The sequence below is a fragment of the Erythrolamprus reginae genome, chromosome 9 (genome assembly GCF_031021105.1).
Source record: "Erythrolamprus reginae isolate rEryReg1 chromosome 9, rEryReg1.hap1, whole genome shotgun sequence".
NCBI classification, from domain to species: domain Eukaryota; kingdom Metazoa; phylum Chordata; class Lepidosauria; order Squamata; family Dipsadidae; genus Erythrolamprus; species Erythrolamprus reginae.
Genome location: NC_091958.1, coordinates 48,598,235 through 48,620,202, shown reverse-complemented (window position 1 = coordinate 48,620,202; position 21,968 = coordinate 48,598,235). Strand labels below are relative to the sequence as shown.

Genomic DNA, 21,968 nt, shown 5'->3' with positions numbered 1-21,968 from the left:
TGTCCCAAAGGTGCTTTTTCAAGAGGCAACAACTTTCTGCATTCTGCAGAGAATGCAAATGACCAGCTGTCTGCAAGGAGAATAAATCCTTTCTCCACCATCCAATCAGAGCTGAAAAAGCTTCTTGGATGAGAAGTGAATCATCTTCAAAGAAAAACCGGAAAGTCCAGTTGCCTCTTGAAAAAGAACGTTCCGGACAAATCCATGATCTGGATGATTTGAGAATCTTCATAGACATCTGACTTTTAAATTTAAGGCTCGGCTGTTCTGCAAAATTACATTTAGATTGATCAAACCATGGTTCGTTCAACATGTTTCCAAGAACAATTAATTTTTCATTTCTCTCTTCCTCAAAAAGCAATTGAAGTACACATATATTGAAGTTGTCAAATTTAAGAAATCTTGCTTTAAGATTTACTGAAAAGTACATTCTACCATTCACACTTGACACAAGTTTACATTCCTAGGACAAAGTCACTGAAGTTTAGATTCCCAGGACAAAATTACTCATATAATTATTAGAATTCTGTACTGCCTTGTTGGGTGTGGGGCAGTCATGTTGTCACTGCAATTCCCTTACATTAAAAAAAGATAACATAGAGTTGGAAGGGACCTTGGAGGTCATGTCCAATTCCCCTGTCCAAGCAGACCCTACATCATTTCTGACAGATGACAGTCCAGTCTCAAATTCTTCCAGTGATGAAACTCCCACAACACAACAAACTGTTCCATTGATTGATTGCTCTCACTGTCAGAAAATTTCTCATTTTCAGGTTGAATCCTTGTTCAGTTTCCATCCATTATTCTTGTCTGGCTGGTCTTCAGGTGTCTTGGAAAATAGCTTGATTTTGGAACACTATCATGTCTTCCCTGATCCTCTTAACTACACTAGCTATGTAAATTATTAGATTTGTTATGAACTGTTTTAGTCTGTTGTGAGCCGCCCTGAGTCTACGGAGAGGGGCGGCATACAAATCTAATAAATAAATAAATAAATAAATATAATAAATAAATATGTCCAGTTCCTGCAATCGTTCTTCATGTTTCAGCCTCCAGTCCTCAGTCTAATCATCTTTGTTGCTCTTTACTATAGAGTCTCATCCTTTTTATAGTGTGGTAAAACCAAAATGTTGCAGTATTCCAGGTGTGGTTTTACTAAGGCTTTATAGAGTGGTAGTACAGGGACTGTAGTGCACTTACACATGCCTCTTACAGACCTCTTAGGAATGGGGTGAGGTCAATAGTAACCTCAAAGGTATCCATTTAAAGTTAAAGTTTTAGGGGTTTGAGGAAGACACTACAGTCAAATAATGTATTCCAGGCACTGACCACTCTTGCTGAAGTCCATTTTTTCTGCAATCAAGTCTGAAGCGCTTTACATTAAGTTTGCATCTATTGCAAGATGTGTATTGTTGCAGTTGAAGTAGCTAGTAAAACATTGTAGCATATAAATAAATAATAAAATAAATTGGCCTAAATAAATAAATAAAAGTGCGTGCGCTACACTTAGGTCAGATAATAGTACTTCACTTGATCTCGATTGTATTCCTGTTTATGAATGGAATATTGGCCAAGTGTGATTGGACACACAAGGAATTTGTCTTTGGTGCATCTGCTCTCTGCACAAAAGTAAGAATCATAAGGTACAACCCTTAATGATAGCTTTAGGATAAATTTAGGATTGCATTGGCTTTTTTTGCTGCCGCTGCAGACTGCTGGCTCATATTTAACTGGTGGTCCACCAAGATTCCTCCCACAGTTACTGCTGTTAAGCCTGCTTTCACCCAGTTTATATGTGTATACTTTTGGTTCTTCTTGCCTAAGTGTAAGACTTTGCTTTTCTCCAAATTGAATTTCATTACATTTTTACATTTCCCGCCCTTCCCCTCAAAAAAGAATCCCATTAGCTGGAATCTGTGGCTTTGAGATAGAACTAAAAGATATTTGCCAAAACTTGATGTATATATGTAAATACAATTTATGTAATAGTAAATAAGCCCCATTAGAATTGTACTACAGTACAGGCACGTCACAAAATGTCCAACTTTTATTTTAATGTTTTAATATTCTCTTTTTCTTTGTGAGTTTAATTGTTTGTATTTTGTGTGTTTAAATAAAGTTTATTTTTATTTTTTTAAGAGAGAACTAAAACCAGCTCTCCTTTTCATCAGACCCAAAACAAAGATCGACCCCTCTTGCCTTTCCATTCTCTATAGTCTCCAATCCATTTCCCACGCCGGGGGCGGGTTTGTGGTATCCGGAAGACTAGATCCGGAAGTTCTCTCCGTATCCGCTCCTTCCTGGTGATCTTGCCGCCTCCAATTCCCATAATACACCCCGCGCGCGCGGCCGCCTTCCTTTTTCCGCCATCTTGCTGCCCTGGTGAGTAACGAGACGCTTTCGGTCCCGGCTAAGATCCGTCCCGCATCGCCTCCATCCCGCCTCCACGGGCCGTTTGAACGCCGGTTTCGGCAAGCCGGGGCTCCGCTCGATTCGCTCGGCTCCTTCGAAGGAAGCCGCGCCGTTCCTGGCCCTGGCGGAGCCGGCCTGAACCCCGGCCGGGGGTGGAGTGGTGGTGGTGGCGGCAGCGGCGCCTGGTTAGGAGAGAGGAATGCCTGAGAGTGGCGCTTGGAAGGCAAGCAGGGCTTGAGTCGGAGGGACAGGCCTCAGGTTGCGAAGGAGGGACGGAAGCCGAGAGGGCCAAACTTAGGAGCCCTGTTCCCTTGCCACTGGATTAAACACGTGTCGTGGGAACCCAAGATTTCCGAGTTAATCAGGTTGTGGGGACGGTAATACAGGGCAATGCAAAACATGCCCACCCTCTAAAACCTGGCTTGTCTGGAAAGGGGAAATCCTGGCTAGTTGAAACCCGATTTGGGCCCGGAGGCTGGGATTGGGCTGCAGTGCAATACAAAACTTGGGTTTGCATTGGGGCTGAGACGCCTTGGATCTTATTGCGGGGCGGGGGGGGGGGAGAGAAGAGAAGTCCGGCTTTCCCCTCTTTATTCCAAAATTTGCAACGTGGGCTGTCCGGCTTGGCGTCCCCTCCCCCAAAGTGCCCGTCCTGTGTAGCCTTGTCTTCCATGTTGGTTGAGGGCAGAATTAATGGCGCTTCCCTTCCATCCTGCAGGTGAGGGTTAAGAGTTGGTTAGCCCAGGGGTAGGCAAAGTTGGCTCTTCTAGGACTTGTGGACTTCAAGTCCCAGAATTCCTGAGCTCAGGAATTCTGGGAAATGAAGTCCCAGAATTGAAGAGCAAACTGCCTATCCCTGGGCTAGCCAATTGAAGGGAAAACCTATTGGAAGTCCCATATATTTTGCAATTGGGTATTTAGGAACTTTCTGCCTCCAGGTGCTGAAATTCTGTTTCTATCCATGTCGACATGGATCTATCTTGTGTTCTCCAAATACATTGCTGGAGGTCTGTCTCTCTCTGTGTGTTTTATCTCTCCCCCTCTCTTCCTTACATTCCCAACTCTCTTGGTTGTAGTATGGGAACTTGTAGGGACATGCATCTGGAAGAGACACTAGCTTGAAATGATCGGTTCTCTAGAAAAATATACCAAATGCCCCTGATGCTTCCTTTGACTTTTAAGATTCTTGCAGCTACTAAATATCCCCCTAAAGCAGTGATTCTCAACCTGGGGGTCGGGACCCCTTTGGGGGGAGGTGGGGTCAAAAGACAGTTTCACAGGGGTTGCCTTAAGACTGTGGGAAAAGACAAATTTCCCACTGTGTTAGAAACTAAAGTTTCTATTCTGGCGCCTTGGAACCTATTTTTACAATCTGACCAATCAGTTGTTTACAGTGGGGGTGTCCCTCTGATCTTCCTGCCAATCAGCTTAAAGCTCTGTTGGGAGAATGGGCGCTAGACTTATGGTTGGGGGTCACACCAACATGAACTGTATTAAGGGGTCGCAGCATTAGAAAAGTTGAGAAGCATTTATCCCTAAAGGGATAAATCCAAAGGATTTGCACCCAGTTCCAACCTTTGTCTCCCAATAAATGAAGCATAATGTAGCCTTGTACAAAACCACTTCATGTCTGGGGATAAGGAGAAAATGTGATCCTTTCTTAATTCAGTATTTAAGGATACATTTCAGGAAGATACTACCCCTTTAATCTTTGCACTTTGGTGTAACTTCATGGAATTCACATCAGGTTTCTGATAATAGCTGCCAAGGAAAAAGTTCTACAGGTTCTGTTTTAAGCCATCTTGGTTTGCATTTGAGAAGTTTTCTTATGCTCTGTATTAAAAGGAGATGAACGAGATTACAGAATACCATGTGAAGTTAAGATCTGAAAGCTTTTTTTATATTCAAACCTTACTATTGCTGAAATAACAACTGGATTTAAATAGCTTTTGTTGATGAGCTCACGAGTTAAATTTATATTATCAACCTAGATTGGTGCAATCTTTGGAAATAGATGTTCACACTTTGGATTATTTTTGTGTGATGGCTTTCAAACATTCTAATGGAGCTTTGTTGTTGTTTTTTAATAGCACTTTATCATTTTAGTTTTTGTTTAGTAATTCTGGGTACAAGCCACCCAAACTTTTAACTAGAAAATAAGCAAACTGTTCCATTAACATTTGTGGAACTTTATCCTTAACTTGGGCTAAATTAGTTTAGTGTAAAGTCAGTACTTTAGATGTTGTAACATAAGAAATTTATAGCCAAAATTATTAATTTTAAAGGGAATCTGATGAAAAAGCAACTATTAAGAGAGATGGTTTGGCTTGATCTGTGCCATGTTTTGGATGTTTGCTCTGACAGTTGAATTTACAAATAATGTTCTCTTAGGAGTTCTGTTTTATTTCATGTTTAATCTCTATATAATGTATTTGCTGCGTTTGGAAGAAAGCCAAAGTTTGTTTTGTAAGTGAGTTGGGCCTTAGTATGGAAAGTTGCAACTCAAACAGACCCATTCAACACTGTTTCAAGAATGGAATTACATTTAATGTCTCTGCTGAAGTCACCACTTCATTGCTTGCAACATACTTCTTGGAGGTTAGAGATGATGCATGTAAATTCATTATCTCACTTGTCATTTCTTTGTGTGTTCAAAATGGAATTTTGAAGAACCTTGCAGTGTTTTGTGTTGTACTGAACATATGTAAACAACCTGTTAAACCAATGTTCCTTAAACTTTTCTCTCTCAGAATCCCTTTCCACTTTTAAAAATTATGGAGGACTCACCAAAAGAGTTTTTGTTTGTATTTACTGGGAGGGATGGGGAGAGAGAAAGAGATTACTGCTTCCCAGGGGTTGTTTGATGGGATTTTAATAATCAGTAGAGACTGACAAATAATTTTGAATTCGTAAAACCTTGAGAGGGTCTTGGGGGACCCCAGACCTCCGCAGACCACCCTGTGTTAAAGCATCATTGGCAATTCCAGACTCCTAACAAGCTCACAAAATGTTTTGTGTCCTTCACGCAGGCATCATGGTGCGCATGAATGTTCTGGCAGATGCCCTTAAAAGCATCAACAATGCAGAGAAACGTGGCAAGCGTCAAGTTCTCATCAGGCCGTGCTCCAAAGTAATTGTCCGGTTCTTAACCGTGATGATGAAACACGGTAAGTACCAGCACCTACGAACTCACATGTAACATTTGGGAAAATAACTCACTCTGTTATCTGGGGCTGTTAGGAATGGCCCTAAACTTTGTGGTGTCAAACTCAAGGGGCGGGGGGGGGGGGGGGGGGGGCTTAGATCTGCCCCGTGGGGCTGCCCTGGAAACAGTGAACGACCGGCCCACGGTGCCTCTGCCAGTGAAAACAGCTTCATTTTTGCTAGCAGAGGATTGCAGGAGGCCATCTTAGCTAAAAATTGAGCTTGCAAGGGCTGCGGGTGGCCCTATTGTGCTCCATTTTCGCTAGCAGAGGGTTACAGGTGGACATTGCAGCCAAAAATGGAGCTTGGGAGCCCATTTCTGCCATATGAGTCCCAGCAACTGTTTAAGTCCCACAGAGTCGACCTTCTCCAGGTCCCGTCAAGTAGACAATGTTGCTTGGTGGGGCATAGCGGAAGAGCCTTCTCTGGGGGCCCCGACCCTCTGGAATCACAGCTTCCCTCGGAGATTTGCACTGCCCCCACCATCCTTGCCTTCCGCAAGAGTCTTAAGACTCATTTATGCCGCCAGGATTGGGCCGATTAGATCTTAGCCCCCTGGCCGACGAATGTCATGTGTGATTGTTGCTTGAATGGGTATGTTTGATTTTTTAACAAAATTGGTGGTTTTAGATTATCTTATTTAGTTTAATTAATTGGATTTAACTATTGTATATTATTGTTTCTTTTAAATGTTGTAATATAAAACCCAAATCCTGCAGCCGTTCTGAATATGTTTGGGCTTCTTGACCCAATCTGGTATTGCCTTGTATTCTAGAGCAGATCTCCTTAGCTTAAGAAACGCTACTGTGAAATGATAAATGATCGGGCTTGTTTTATCCCAAATAGTACCCCATATTTTTTGGTTCTCAATTTTGATTAAGACGTTGAAAGTAATGGATTGTTTATTCTTTAATTCACAGGCTACATAGGTGAATTTGAGATCATTGATGACCACAGAGCTGGGAAAATTGTTGTGAATCTCACAGGCAGGCTTAACAAGGTAGGAATTCAAGCAAGGTTCAAATTGATTTTTGGGAAGAGGTACATTTTGCCCATCTTTAAATTTCTCTCACTTGGAGGAAATTTCCTACCGTGAATCGTGGGATTCATACGTTTGCCTATGTGTCACTGCAAAGCGTTCATTGGATTTGAAGCTTTTTGCCACTTGCTTTGCCTAAAAGAAGGGTAGTTCCACCTTATCTTCAGGTACAAAAGACAAATCACACACACACGGAATACCGATGGAGAGCAAGGAGTCGGGTGTGTTACAGTCAGTAACGTAAAATTAGCAGCAGTAAAATTGTGTGGCTCCTTGCCGTCAGTAAAAGACCAAGACAGATCTCCCAAATCGGATTCATAGCATCAGTCCTTAGACTGCCAGGATGGAGGTCTATGGAGATTCTCAATCACAGGTCATGGTTGTGTGCTTTTCCAAAAGGATTTCCTTGGCTTTGGAAAAATAGCTGAAGAAGCGAAACATTTCCAAGGGGAAAAATCCCCAAGAAAGTCCATTCGTTTTGGAGAAAAATGCCTTTGGGACTGTCAGGATGGAGGCAACCTTAAGCATCTTTGTCACAGTGTGCTGCTCTGCTCCATGTCCCTGAAATCGATGCTCATGTAGCCACACCAGAAAGTAAGGGTATCTCTTGCCAGTCGTTTCATCAAATTTCTTGACAGCTTCTTAAGTTGTCTCTATCCTGGAAGTCTGAAAGGTGCTTTTTCAGAGCTGAAGACAAGAGTGTCCAGCAAACGGGGAATTATCAGGGAAATCGGCGGTTCTGGAAATATCATGGAATTATCAGGGAAAAACAGAATAAATCAGTGAAAAAAATAAACTTAAAATGTTTAAAAGTTGGGAAAATCATGTAAAAAACAAACAAACCAGATCGTGCTGCCTGGCAGAGTCAAGCAAAAATGAGCATAGCTGTGCCAACAACTTGATTACTCAGTGTTCTGCCGGCGTGTCCCAACTGCCTGTAATTACAGGGTAATTAGTCCAAACAGACACACACCACACGATAGAAGGAAAACCAAAAGTCTTTATCAACAGAAAAAACTCCCTTTTTAAATGTCAAAGGGATTTTCTGGTACAGTGATCCCCCGGTTATTGCGTCCCCGACCATTGCGAATGGGCTACATCGCGATTTTTCAACCCGGAAGTAAAAACACCATCTGCGCATGTGCGCCCTTTTTTCCTATGGCCACACATGCGTAGATGGTGTTCCCCGCCGGGCAGATCAGCTGCTGGGCGGCTTCCCTGGGTCTTTCCCCTCTTGCTGGCGGGAGGGCGAGAAGCCCCCCCAGCACCCGCTTGCCCTCCGTTCGCCCGCCCTTCGCCCGGCCACCCGCCATTTGCTCGCTGCTCGCCCGGCCACCCGGGTTCGTTTGGCTTCGGGACTCAGTTGGGAAGCGGCACGGGTGTTTTAAAAGGTCTCCGCCGGCATGGGGGGCTTCTTAGCACCCCCCCAAACCCGGGTTGGGGGTTCGGGGGGGGTAGGAAGCCCCCCATGCCGGCGGAGACCTTTTAAAACACCCGTGCCGCTTCCCAGCTGAGTCCTCAAGCCAAGCGCAGAAGTTAGCCTTGAATCCCTTTGAATCCCGCCGCTTCTGCTGGATACGGGCGATGGGGGGGCGAGCTGCCACACCCCTGGCTTCCGCACCGCTCGCCCCACCCACCGCCCGTATCCAGCAGAAGCTGCTGGATTCAAAGTGCTGGGGTGGGGGGCTGTCGGGACACCCCCCCCACCCCAGCACTTTGAATCCCGCCGCTTCTGTTGGATACGGGCGATGGGGGGGCGAGCTGCCACAGCCCCTGGCTTCCTCACCGCTCGTCCCACCCACCGCCCGTATCCAGCAGAAGCTGCTGGATTCAAAGTGATTCAGGGAACAGAATGGAGCCTTCCGCGGCGGGGCTGGTAGGAGGGGAGCCGAGGGGATAACCGAGCCCAGCCCCGTGGGATTCGCCTTCCTCCCGCTTGCAGCCGAGTGATCGTGGGCTCCTTCGCAACCTCAGAGAGCTTCCTGGTTTTCGTGAGCTTTCATGCCCAGGAAGCTCTCTGAGGTTGCCAAGGAGCCCAGGATCACTCGGCTGCCGGCGGCAGGAAAACGAATGTCACGGGGCTGGGCTCGTCTCCCCACCCTTAGCAGCCCCGCCGCGGAACGCTCCATTCTGTTCCCTGCCGGCCCGATTGAGCGGCCGGCGGTCTCCATTCAGGGAACAGAATGGAGCCTTCCGCGGCGGGGCTGGTAGGAGGGGAGCCGAGGGGGTAACCGAGCCCAGCCCCGTGGGATTCGCCTTCCTCCCGCTTGCAGCCGAGTGATCGTGGGCTCCTTCGCAACCTCAGAGAGCTTCCTGGTTTTCGTGAGCTTTCATGCCCAGGAAGCTCTCCGAGGTTGCGAAGGAGCCCAGGATCACTCGGCTGCCGGCGGCAGGAAAGCGAATGTCACGGGGCTGGGCGCTAGCTCTCGCCGCTTTCGAGCTGAGTCCTGAAACGAATTCGCTTCAGGACTCATCTCGAAAGCCCGCTAGCGAGGAGCCGAAGATTGGGGGCGGCGCGGCTGTTTTAAAACGTCGCCGCCGGCATGGGGGGCTTGCCAGCACCCCCCGGACCCCCAACCCGTGTTTGGGGGGCTGCTAGGAAGCCCCCCATGCCGGCGGCGACGTAAGCCGCGCCGCCCCCAATCTTCGGCTCCTCGCTAGCGCTGCGGAAGTTAAAAACACCATCTGCACATGCGCAGATGGTGTTTTTACTTCCGCAGCGCTACTTCGCGAAAACCCGCTCGTTGCGGGGGGTCCTGGAACGGAACCCTCGCAACGAGCGGGGGATCACTGTACACACAAGGCACAGGTTAAATGCAATCCAATTTCTCACCCAGTAACTGGGAAATTGAGTCCAATTCCAAAGTTCAGAAAGTCCACACACAGCCTTGAACAGGGAAACAGCAAAACCGCGATCTTGACGAAACTATGAATCGGATAAACTTCCACGAGGCTAAATCAGTACACTGCTCTTTTTATCTGTAGCACTAATTACAGCAGCCCCACCCAACCACAGGGGGCCTCACTTATCTCCTGTAATAATCCTTCAGTTGTTCTCTCCTATGCATCACTCTACGCATGCGTGGGTCCGTCATAAGTTCTTGTTCAGAATCCAGGGATGATAAGGATGATTGATCTCCTGGGCTGTCTGCCAAACTCCCCTCTTCCCTGCTACTCACACTTCCTTCGTCAGAGGAGACTTCGTCGGGAGATTCTATCGGGAGCAAAAAAGGCTTCTGGCATGTGGATGTTTCCCCCACATCAACCTCCACATTCCTTGGGGCAGGAGCTGGGCCAGAGCCAACCATAACACTCAGCTACCAATATTTCTCCACGGCTTAGCCGTTTAGTATGACATTTATGATTGCACCTTAACGAAATTGCAAGTTACAGGGAAATATCGGGGAACTTCAAAATGCTTTCCCTCTGGACACCCTGTGAAGAAGCAGACGGTCTTCAAAGAAAAAACAAGGTCTAGTTGCCTCTTGAAAAGGCACCTTTGGGACAACCATGATCTGGATGATGGAGGATCTCCACTGACATCTCCTTTGGAAATGTTTTGCTTCTCATCCAAGTAGCTTCTTCAATGCTGAAGAAGAACTGAAGAAACTTCTTGGATGAAAAGCGAAAGGCCTTCAAAGAAAAATCCAGTTGCTACTTACTTACTTACTTACTTACCTACTTACTTACCTACTTACTTACTTACTTACTTACCTACTTACTTACCTACTTACTTACTTACCTACTTACTTACCTACTTACTTACCTACTTACTTACCTACTTACTTACCTACTTACTTACCTGCTTACTTACTTACTTACCTACTTACTTACCTACTTACTTACTTACTTACTTACTTACTTACTTACTTACTTACTTACTTACTTACTTATTTATTTATTTATTTCTTTATTTATTTATTTATTGGATTTGTATGCCGCCCCTCTCCGTGGACTCGGGGCGGCTAACAACAGTGATAAAAACAATATGTAGCAATCCAATAATAAAACAACTAAAAACCCTTATTATAAAAAACCCCAGACATAAATACTGACATACCATGCATAAACTGTAGAGGCCCAGGGAAAAAGAATATCTCAGTTCCCCCATGCCTGACGGCAGAGGTGGGTTTTAAGGAGCTTACGAAAGGCGAGGACGGTGGGGGCAATTCTGATCTCTGGAGGGAGTTGGTTCCAGAGGGCCAGGGCCGCTACAGAGAAGGCTCTTCCCCTGGGTCCCGCCAAACGACATTGTTTAGTTGACAGGACCTGGAGAAGGCCCACTCTGTGGGACCTAATCGGTCGCTGGGATTCGTGCGGCAGAAGGCGGTCCCGGAGATAATCTGGTCCGGTGCCATGAAGGGCTTTATAGGTTATAACCAACACTTTGAATTGTGACCGGAAACTGATCGGCAACCAATGCAGACTGCGGAGTGTTGGTGTAACATGGGCATGCCTTGGGAAGCCCATGATAGCTCTCGCAGCTGCATTCTGCACGATCTGGAGTTTCCGAACACTTTTCAAAGGCAGCCCCATGTAGAGAGCGTTACAGTAGTCGAGCCTCGAGGTGATGAGGGCGTGAGTGACTGTGAGCAGTGATTCCCGGTCCAGATAGGGCCGCAACTGGTGCACCAGGCGAGCCTGGGCAAACGCCCCCCTCGCCACAACTGAAAGATGTTTCTCTAATGTAAGCTGTGGATCGAGGAGGACGCCCAAGTTGCGGACCCTCTCTGAGGGGGTTGACTCTTACCTTTGGGACAACCAGGAACTGAAGCACTGAGAATCTCCAGACACTCCATCCTGTATGTTTAAGCATTTGTGGATGCTTTTAACAGCCTGTAGAAAGATTGCTGGGTTTTACAGGATTATTGGAAATGTTTCTTTATTAAATAACGGACTGCTCCGGAAAACCGAAGTGACATGTTTATGGAAAACGCCTAGGACTGTTAGGAGACAAATCTTTCACAATTCCATCTGAGAATTCTGCTTTTCTTGAGTCAGATACAAGAGACCGGTTGCTTTTTCTAATTTCATGTAAAGGTCAAACGGAACAGCTCCAGTAATAAATTTTGAGTTCTGTGCTGAATTATTAGAATGATAAATCTGTTTAATCTATACAGGCATTCTTCCTTCTCCCATGCAGGAGCAACATGAATTCTGAACAGTCTTTTTTTATATAACTTTGCTAGAAGCCAGGGCTTTTTTTTTTTCCTTTTTATTTTTAAATTGAGGTTCTCATAACGGGAAGATTTTCTAGACAGCCCTGTTGTGCCAGAGATTCTTTTTTTTTTAGGAAGGTTGAAACAAATAGTGTTGCCCCAACATTGGTTTGGCTCTCTCCCTGGAGAATTGCCAAATTGTCAAATTCAGCGTCGGTTACATACCTTAATTCTAATCATTTTTGTATGAATCAAGATTCTGTTATTTTGCCTCAAAGTTCTGAATTATTTCTTACTGGAGTAACTCCAGCGGGACTGTAGCTGTGGGCTCTTATCACCCAAATTAGCACATTCCGTCAAAGCTGGAAAATTGAATTATCAGGGAAATTGGCTGTTCGGGAAATATCAGGGAATTATCAGGAAATTCGTGAAAAAAACAAAAAATCAGGGGGGCGAAAAACAATCTTATTAAAATGTTTAAAAGTCAGGGAAGAATCAAGTAAAAAAAAATAGATTGTGCTGCTTGGCAGAGTCAAGCAAAAATGAGCATAACTGTGGCAACAACTTACTTTCTCAGCTACCGACATTTCTCCATGGCTTAGCCGTTTGGTATGGTGTCATCTACGACAGTGCCTTAACCTAGATCACAAGTTACAGGGAGATGTCAGGGAAATATCAGGGAATTTCAAAATGCTTTCAACCTGGACACCCTGACTAAGCACCGTACCATATTTTTCGGAGTATAAGATGCACCAGACTATATATAGTTTTATGTATGGTATGTTTGTGTGTATGCTTTTGAAATAATGGGTTTTTAGACTTTTAATATTAGATTTGTTATTTGAAACTTTTAATATTGGATTTGTTACTGTACTGTTTTATTACTGCTGAGAGCCGCACCGAGTCTGCGGAGAGGGGCGGCATACAAATTAATAAATAATAATAATAATAAGACACGTGTTAGTTTTATGGGAAGAAAGCAAGGGGGGGGGGGATCTGTCTCGAACCCAGGTTGTCAGCTTTCTAGCCGACAAGCTCAACAATCTTTAATTGTTGAACCATTAGCTTTTCTTGCCGGAGTGATTGTCCAGGGTTGCAATGCATGTCTGCAATTCTGAATCATCCTTTCTGCCACATTTGGGGCCCGAGGAAGAGCAGCATTGGTCAGTGCCCAGCTGCTAAGAGATGTCTTCCTACCTCTGCAGGGTCGGCATTGGGAAGGGAAGGTTAACTGCTAATTCAGGTTGCCCCGAGTGAGTAAGTTTCCCCTCTCTTCCTTCTGAAGTGCAGGTATAACCCCAGCAAACGCTACCTATGATTCTCTCTCCTGGCAAAAGCAACCACTCCTGCAGCAGCTTTGAGATTCGTGACTGCTGTCGTCTTATTTGGAATACTGTGTCCAATTCTGGAGACCTCACCTACAAAAAGATATTGACAAAATTGAACGGGTCCAAATATGGCCTACAAAAATGATGGAAGGTCTTAAGCATAAAACCTATCAAGAAAGACAATCTGTAGTCTGGAGGACAGAAGGGAAAGTGGGGACATGATGAAAACATTTAAATATGTTCAAGGGTTAAATAAGGTTCAGGAGGGAAGTGTTTTTAATGGGAAAGTGAACCCAAGAACAAGGAGACACAATCCGAGGTTAGTTGGGGGAAAGATCAAAAGCAACGTGAGAAAATATTATTTTACTGAAAGAGTTGTACAAACTTCCAGCAGACGTGGTTGGTAATTCCACAATCACTGAATTCAAACATGTCTGGGATAAACATAGATCCACCCTAAGATAAAATAGAGGAAATAGTATCAGGGCAGACTAGATGGACCATGAGGTCTTTTTCTGCCGTCAATTTTCTATGTTTCTTTGCGTCGGATGGTTCTTTTCACTCAAGTTGCAGATTGGCTCGCTTGTGGATTTGTGAGGCTAAAATCACAGTCGTGTGCTAAAGCTAGAAACAAACTGTTTTTGTGCTTCACAGTTTCTTCTTGGTGCCAGGGTGTTGCAGGGCTTATTCTGCTTTAAATTCAGCGTCTTTAGAAGACAGAGCCGTGGAACTCTTGTCATTTCATATCCCATCATTATTCAGTGGCTGTGTAGAACTCTGTTGTGAGTTTGTGTTGGCATTAGTGGCTGAGCGGTGTCTGAAAAACGTATGTTTAATTGCTGAGTGGAGATGAAAGAATCATAGAATTGGAAGGGATTTTCTACCAAGGCAGGAATCCTCAGATCATTTCAGACGTGTCTGTCCAAATCTTTTTTGAACGGACCCAAAGACGGGCTACAAAAATGGTGGAACCATTTTTAAACATAAAACGTATCAGGAAAGAATTCATGAACTCAATATGTATAGTCTGGAGGACAGAAGGGAAAGGGGGGGGGGGGACATGATTGAAACATTTAAATATGTTAAAAGGGTTAAATAAAGTGTTTTTGATAGGAAAGTGAACGCCAGAACAAGGGGACACAATCTGAAGTTAGTTGGGGGAAAGATCAGAAGCAACGTGAGAAAATATTTTACTGAAAGAGGTAGTAGATGCTTGGAACAAACTTCCAGCAGATGTGGTTGGTAAATCCACAGCAACTGAATTTAAACATGCCAGGGATAAACATATATTCATCCTAAGATAAAATACAGGAAATAGTATAAGGGCAGAGTAGATGGACCATGAGGTCTTTTTCTGCTGTCAATCTTCCGTTTCTATGGGTTTTTTAAAATAGAAAACCATCAGAGTACCTATAAGGAAGCAGCATGTTCTGCTCCTAATCTCCCTCATTAGTCAGGATACTAATTCTGATTTTGAGGTTGAATCGCAGTAAAGCTTCCACCCATTGTTTCTTGTCACACTCCTGAGAACCACAGTAAATAAATACATTTTAAATATTTATATACTTTATCTGTATACCCTGTTCCCCTGATAATGGGTCTTTTGATTGCATGGCAATAAGGCCAAGCGTTTATTTCAGAGTTAAAAAAAAATACAATCTCTTATTTTCAGGGCAACACGATAGTTGCCCATTGCAACAAGTTATTCTGGTCACCATACAAAGGCAATTAAAAATAGCGCCACAAGTACAAAAATTAAAATACAGAGCAGTTGAGTACAACATCACAATCCAAAGGGGAATAGAATAGAAACTTTATCGATCTAGTCATCTGACCATATCAAAAATATAACAGTAACAGAGATAGATACAAAGAAAACAACATGAATATGTTCATAGCAAGTCATCACCTCTTCAGAAAACCCAAGTCTGATCTAAAAAATGTTGGAATGACACTTGAAATAAAGAATTCAGTTTTATTAAGTATATGCAGGTTTGTTCCTGTAAAAAGGATTTGTAAGAATTTGCTATGCTAATATAGCCAAGAGACGGCTTGTTTCACAATGTAGGCATAGGGCCAGAGGGCAAATGTTTCATGGAGCAGGTGTTATGGTAGAAAGGGAACACCTGGGCTCCATCACCTGGCATTCCTTAGTTGACAGGATCCAAAGCATGTCCATCTTGCTGGACTAGACAGGTAAAAACAACTGGGGAAAACCGGTCTCTTAGTAACCTGGTCCCAAGTTATAGAGCGATTCACAGCACATCGACTTGCTCCCTAAAACACAATGGCAACCACTGCATCTTATTTTGTAGTGGTATTATATGTGCCAAGTAACCAGCGTCATTGCTTACTTAGAATAGCATAGAATGGAATAGAATAGAAAATATTTTTATTGGCCAAGTATAATTGGACACACAAGGAATTTGTCTTTAGTGCATATTTATTTATTTATTTATTTATTGAATTTGTATGCCGCCCCTCTCCGGAGACTCGGAGCGGCTAACAGCAACAATAAAACAGTGTACAATAGTAATTCAATACTAAGAACGATTAAAAACCCATTAATATAAAAACCAAACATACATACATACATACCATGCATAGTATTGTAAAGGCCTAGGGGGAAAGAGGATCTCAATTCCCCCATGCCTGATGGCAGAGGTGGGTTTTAAGTAGCTTACGAAAGGCAAGGAGGGTGGGGGCAATTCTAATTTCCGGGGGGGAGTTGGTTCCAGAGGGCCAGGGCCGCCACAGAGAAGGCTCTTTCCCTGGGTCCCGCCAAGTGACATTGTTTGGTTGACGGGACCCGGAGAAGATCCACTCTGTGGGACCTAAGTGGTTACTGGGATTCATGCAGCAGAAGGCGATCCCTGAGATAGTCTGGTCCGGTGCCATGAAGGGCTTTATAGGTCATAACCAACACTTTGAATTGTGACCGGAAACTGATCAGCAACCAATGCAGACTGCGGAGTGTTGGTGTAATATGGGCATATTTGGGAAAGCCCATGATTGCATTCTCGCAGCTGCATATGCTCTCAGTGTACAGTGTACATAAAAGAAAAAGATACTTAATGATAGTCTCGGTACAAATAAGCAATCCAATCATATTAGGAAACAGTCAATATAAACCATAAGGATACAAACAACAAAGTTACAGTCATGGAGTCATAAGTGGGAGGAGAGGGGTGGTAGGAAGGATGAGAAGACTAATAGTAATAGTAATGCAAACTTATTAAATATTTTGAAAGTCTTGAGGGAATTATTTGTTTAGCAGAGTGATGGTGTTTGGGGAAAATCTGTTCTTGTGTCTAGTCCCGGTGTGCAGTGTTCTATAGCATCGTTTTGAGGGTAGGAGTTGAAACAGTTTATGTCCAGGATGCGAGGGGCCCTCTTTGTGATTCATACAGAATACAGATCCTCAATGGATGGCAGGTTGGTAGTAATTGTTTCCCCCCCCCCCCCCCCTTAAAAATAAATAATAGAACTACTTTCCAGGTATGTGCTCCATTCTACCCTTTTTCTGTCCCCTTGTCTGTTGCATTACCTCTTCACAACTGAAAGTCTCTGGGAAGAAGGAAAAGGCTGTGAGGATTTATCCATAGCTCTAAGGTCACTGGACTGTACAACAATTGCATAAGCTACAAGTATCAATCTACTTCTTTGCTTTCTTCCCGTTTGGACAGTGCGGTGTGATCAGTCCCAGATTCGATGTCCAGCTGAAAGACTTGGAAAAGTGGCAAAATAACCTCCTGCCTTCACGTCAGTTCGGGTAAGTGTGAGTCCAAAAATAAATTGCTGGGAAAAATGAAATTGCCAACCCAGGGGATGGTGATCTGTTGTTTTGAGCCCCGACTTTTGTTTTGGTTTAGTTTACTTTATTGTCACTGCACCTCATACAACAAAATTAAATGCCTGTTCTGCCCCAGCCCCCAAATAATTACGCACACACAAACATCCAAACACAGTTTGTTTATAAACAGTCTTGAGCTAGCAAGCAACCAGCTAGTGATTAAGCTTCATTGCTAACGTAACAGTTCAAAAAGGTCAAGACAACGAAGAACAAGGAAGTCTGGTTATCTTACTGAGCCTTAAAGAGTTCCTAGAAATTAGTACTTAATAATCTAAGCCGAGTAAAGAAAGCAAACAAGATTCAAGGAGCAAGCTACGAACAAATGGGGCTTTTTCCAAAACTAGAAACTGCAAGGGCCAAGATAAGAGCTGGAATGCAAACACAGAGGTCAAGATTTAGAAGCAACTGTTGTTCCCGGCAATTATGCTCAGAGTAATTAAGTATAGGGGTGTCTTGGCAGCTTTGTGTGCTCTTAAATAATCAGAACTGCAGAAAAAGCAATTGCTGCCAACCTGCCTTCCATTGAGGACCTGTATACTGCACGAGTCAAAAAGAGGGCGGGGAAAATATTTACTGACCCCTCGCATCCTGGACACAAACTGTTTCAACTCCTACCCTCAAAACGTCGCTACAGAGCACTGCACACCAAGACAACTAGACACAAGAACAGTTTTTTCCCGAACGCCATCACTCTACTAAACAAATAATTCCCTCAACACTGTCAGACTTTCTACTAAATCTGCACTTCTATTCTACTAGTTTTTCTCATCATTCCTATCACCCATTTCCTCCCATGTTGACTGTATGACTGTAACTTGTTGCTTATATCCTAAGATTTTTATTAATATTGCTTCTTCATTGCTTATTTGACCCCTATGACAATCATTAAGTATCGTACCACATGATTCTTGACAAATGTACATTTTATTTTATGTACGCTGAGAGCATATGCACCAAGACAAATTCCTTGTGTGGCCAATCACACTTGGCCAATAAAATTCTATTCTATTCTAAATAGAATTAAATAGCATTTAAACTTATACAGTGGAACCCCGACATACGAGCAGCTCTACTTACGAGCTACTCGAGATACGAGCTGCGAGATTAGAGAAATTTTTGCTCGACTTCACGAGCTCACATTCGAGATATGAGCCGAGAAGACCCGGGCTGGCTTGCTTTGCTTCCGAGCGGAAAAGCCGTGCGTGTGTTTTAAAACATCGGAGCCGGCATGGGGAGGCTTTTAATCAGCCCCCGAGCCCCCAACCCGGACTCGGGGGTTGATTGAGAGCCTCCCCATGCCGGCTCCGATGTTTTAAAACACGCGCGCGGCTTTTCCGCTGCCTCCTAAAGCGGGGAAGTTCGCCAGGAGGCAGCAGAAAAGCCGCGCGTGTCTTTTAAAACATCGGAGCCGGCATGGGGAGGCTCTCAATCAACCCCCGAGTCCGGGTTCGGGGCTCGGGGGCTGATTAAAAGCCTCCCCATGCCAGCTCCGATGTTTTAAAACACACGCGCGGCTTTTCCGCTGCCTCCTAAAGCGGGGAAGTTCGCCAGGAGGCAGCAGAAAAGCCGCGCGTGTCTTTTAAAACATCGGAGCCGGCATGGGGAGGCTCTCAATCAACCCCCGAGTCTGGGTTGGGGGCTCGGGGGCTGATTAAAAGCCTCCCCATGCCGGCTCCGATGTTTTAAAACACACGCGCGGCTTCTTTGCTGACTCCTGGCGAACTTCCCCGCTTCAGCCGACGTCTTTTCCCCTCAGCCCTCGGGCTTGCACGCGTTAATCGCTTTTACATTGTTTCCTATGGGAAACAATGTTTCGACATACGAGCTGTTCGACGTGCGAGCCTCCTTCCGGAACCAATTAAACTCGTAAGTCGGGGTTCCACTGTATACTGCTTCATATACTGCTTCATGCCTTTACAACCCTCTCTAAGCAGTTTGCAGAATCAGCCTCTTGCCCCCCAACGATCTGGGTCCTCAATTTACCCACCTCGGAAGGATGGAAGGCTGAGTCAATCTTGAACCAGTGGTGAGATTTGAACTGCTGAACTACAGCTAGCGGATAGCTAAAGAAGCCTGCTGTGCTGCACTCCAACCACTGCACCACCCCGGCGCTTGCACTCAGGAAAGGATTTAGTCCCTCCTTTCTCAGCACTGCCAAGAAGCACTGTAGGTTACAAAATCCCTGGCTGAACAGACTGCCGACGGGCCACAACCACGCCAATATTCAGTGCACATTATAACTATAAAAATAAAACATAAGAACATAAGAAGAGCCATGCTGAATCAGGCCAAAAGTCCATCAAATCCAGCATTCTATCACACAGTGGCCCACCAATTGTCCATGGGAATCTTGAGCAGAAAGAGAAGGCAAAACCCTTCTTTTCCCTTGCCCCCCAACAAATGGTACCCAAGGGAATCCTGCCTGCCTCAATCAACATAGAGGCGGCACATGGACATCTATTTCAATAACCACTGATACACTTGGCATCCATGAATCTGTCTAATCCTGCCTTGAAGCGATCAAGGCTGACAGCTGTCACGACCTCTCCTGGAAGTGAATTCCATCAACCAAGGACCCTCTGGGTGAAGAAATATTTCCCTTGATTTGTCCTCACTTTCTTACCTATGAGCTTTAGGGAGGGCCCCCTCGTCCTCGTATTGTGTGATAGAGAAAATAATTTTTCTCTTTCCACCTTTTCTATCCCATGCGTGATTTTATATTCTTTGATCAAGTCACCTCTTAAACGCCGTCTTTCAAGGCTGAAGAGACTAAGGCGTTGCACCCTGTTTATAAGGGAGGTGCTCCATTTCCTTGATCGTTCTTGTTGCCCCTTTTTTGCACCTTTTCCAGGTGCAAAACATCTTTTGCATTCTACACAATCTAATTGAAAACCCCTGACATTGTATTTATATTGCACTGTCCACTAGAATTCAATATCGTTACTGCTCTAGGATAGAAGCTGGTTTTTTCAGCCTGTTTGTCCTTGTTTTTATTGTCCTGTACCGTCTGCCAGATGGTAATAGTCCCAAAACAAAAAAAAAGGTGTCTAGGATGAGATGGATCTTTAAGAATGCTTTGAATTTTCTTAAGGCAGCGGGAGCTATAAAGGAGAGGGCAACCAATGATCCTCTGGGCAATGGCGTTGACCCTCTGGAGCGTTGTCCTATCTCCCATTGTGCTATACACAGGTGCAGAAAAATACTCTATTTATTTATTTATTTATTTATTTTATTTTATTTATTTATTGGATTTGTATGCCGCCCCTCTCCGTAGACTCGGAGCGGCTAACAGCAGTGATAAAAACAACATGTAACAATCCAATAATAAAACAACTAAAAACCCTTATTATAACACCAAACATACACACAAACATACCATGCATAACTGAAAGTGAGTCTTGAGTAGTTTGCAAAAGACAGGGATGGTGGGGGCAGTTCTAATCTCCGGGGGGAGTTGGTTCCAGAGGGCTGGGGCCGCCACAGAGAAGGCTCTTCCCCTGGGGCCTGCCAAACGACATTGTTTAGTCAACGGGACCCGGAGAAGGCCAACTCTGTGGGACCTTATCGGTCGCTGGGATTCATGCAGTAGCAGGCGGTTCCGGAGGTAATCTGGTCCAATGCCATGTAGGGCTTTAAAGGTCATGACCAACACTTTGAATTGTGACCGGAAACTGATCGGCAGCCAATGCAAGCCACGGAGTGTTGAAGAAACGTGGGTGAATCTTGGAAGCCCCACGACTTCTATGGTGCAGCGGTAGAAGGTCACCTGCAGTTTTTCATTCAGTTGTTGTTTCCCGAGAAGTCTCGGGTAGTATAATTTCTGCTGGGCCCTTTTGACCAGTGCTGTGTTATAACTTCATGGCGAGCAAAAATGACACTGGCTTCTTAAAACAGGTGTTGCCTCTATGTAGCCAAATGTGATTGGACACACAAGGAATTTGCCATGCATAAGTTCACATTTTACATACTTTATGCACTGTTTTGGATTTTTTTTCCGCCTCCCAAAATTGGGAGAATTCCATTTCCAAAGAAGATTTGCTGTCACATTTAAGACACTTGCTAACTGGGGTGCTTTGTGGGAGCTGCAAAATTGGCACCAGTGAACATACTCAGTGGCAGAGCTTTATTCTTCTAGGCAGGGCAGAGGGGATCGAAGCCAGTCACAAATTTGTTGCCCAGGAATAAACCGCAAGCCACCTTTTTCACCAGCCTCTCCCTCCTCTCTTCATAGGTACATTGTCCTGACCACGTCAGCTGGCATCATGGATCACGAGGAAGCGAGGCGAAAGCACACAGGAGGGAAGATCCTGGGTTTCTTTTTCTAAACTTGTAAAAAAAAGAGTCAAATTAATAAATTGTTCAAAAGGACTCTGTGCAGCCAGTGTCTTGAAGTGAATCCTTACGAAAAGAGAATATTTTCCTCTTTCAATGTGTTAAACCCCTACCTAAAGCCTTTTTTTTTTTTAACATAACAGCAATGACCATACAAGGTGTCAAAAGTAAATCCGTGCCTTGGATTTTAATGTGTTTTATGCAACTATTGTTGTTAGTCCCCCACCGTGGTCTTTGCAGAAGGACAATTCTAGCTCTGAATTTAAAATGTGTTCTCTCTTCTCTGCTTCAATGGTCTGGCTGGTCACAGGAAGCCTAAAGTTTAAATATTCCTCTGGATTCACATTTTTCCCCATGTTTTCTGCAAAACTCATTGAATTTAATGATTATGGCAATATTCTTCCTCTTGGTGGAGCCCTATGGCAATGGATTATGGCAATATTCTTCCTCTTGGTGGAGCCCTACAGGAAAAATGGATTGCATTTCTTCATTTTCTCATTATCTCGGGGTTTTCCCCCCCAAGTTAAGTTGAAACTTGTGATGGGAAGTTTATTTTTAATTGTATATGGATTGTTCTTGGATGCAGGATTGATTCTTCCGTATCGTCAACTTTCTTTGTGATGTGTTTGTAATCTAAATGA

At 44.3% G+C, this 21,968-nt stretch overlaps 1 protein-coding gene across 1 annotated transcript; it reads left to right on the top strand.

Moving 5' to 3' along the window:
• Window positions 1–2,293: 2,293 nt before the first annotated feature.
• On the top strand, window positions 2,294–21,363 carry RPS15A (ribosomal protein S15a). Its single transcript, XM_070761137.1, has 5 exons — window positions 2,294–2,382; window positions 5,442–5,579; window positions 6,537–6,616; window positions 16,829–16,914; window positions 21,227–21,363. The coding sequence occupies exons 2-5, from the start codon at window positions 5,447–5,449 to the stop codon at window positions 21,318–21,320; spliced, it is 393 nt and encodes a 130-aa protein (XP_070617238.1). The 5' UTR covers window positions 2,294–2,382; window positions 5,442–5,446; the 3' UTR covers window positions 21,321–21,363.
• Window positions 21,364–21,968: the final 605 nt, after the last annotated feature.

Excerpts from the sequence above, each read along its gene's own strand:
- RPS15A (XM_070761137.1), top strand. The coding sequence starts at position 5,447 with ATGGTGCGCATGAATGTTCTGGCAGATGCCCTTAAAAGCATCAACAAT. Across the intron at positions 5,580-6,536 it reads AACCGTGATGATGAAACACG|GCTACATAGGTGAATTTGAG; the intron begins GTAAGTACCAGC and ends TTTAATTCACAG. Across the intron at positions 6,617-16,828 it reads TCACAGGCAGGCTTAACAAG|TGCGGTGTGATCAGTCCCAG; the intron begins GTAGGAATTCAA and ends CCGTTTGGACAG.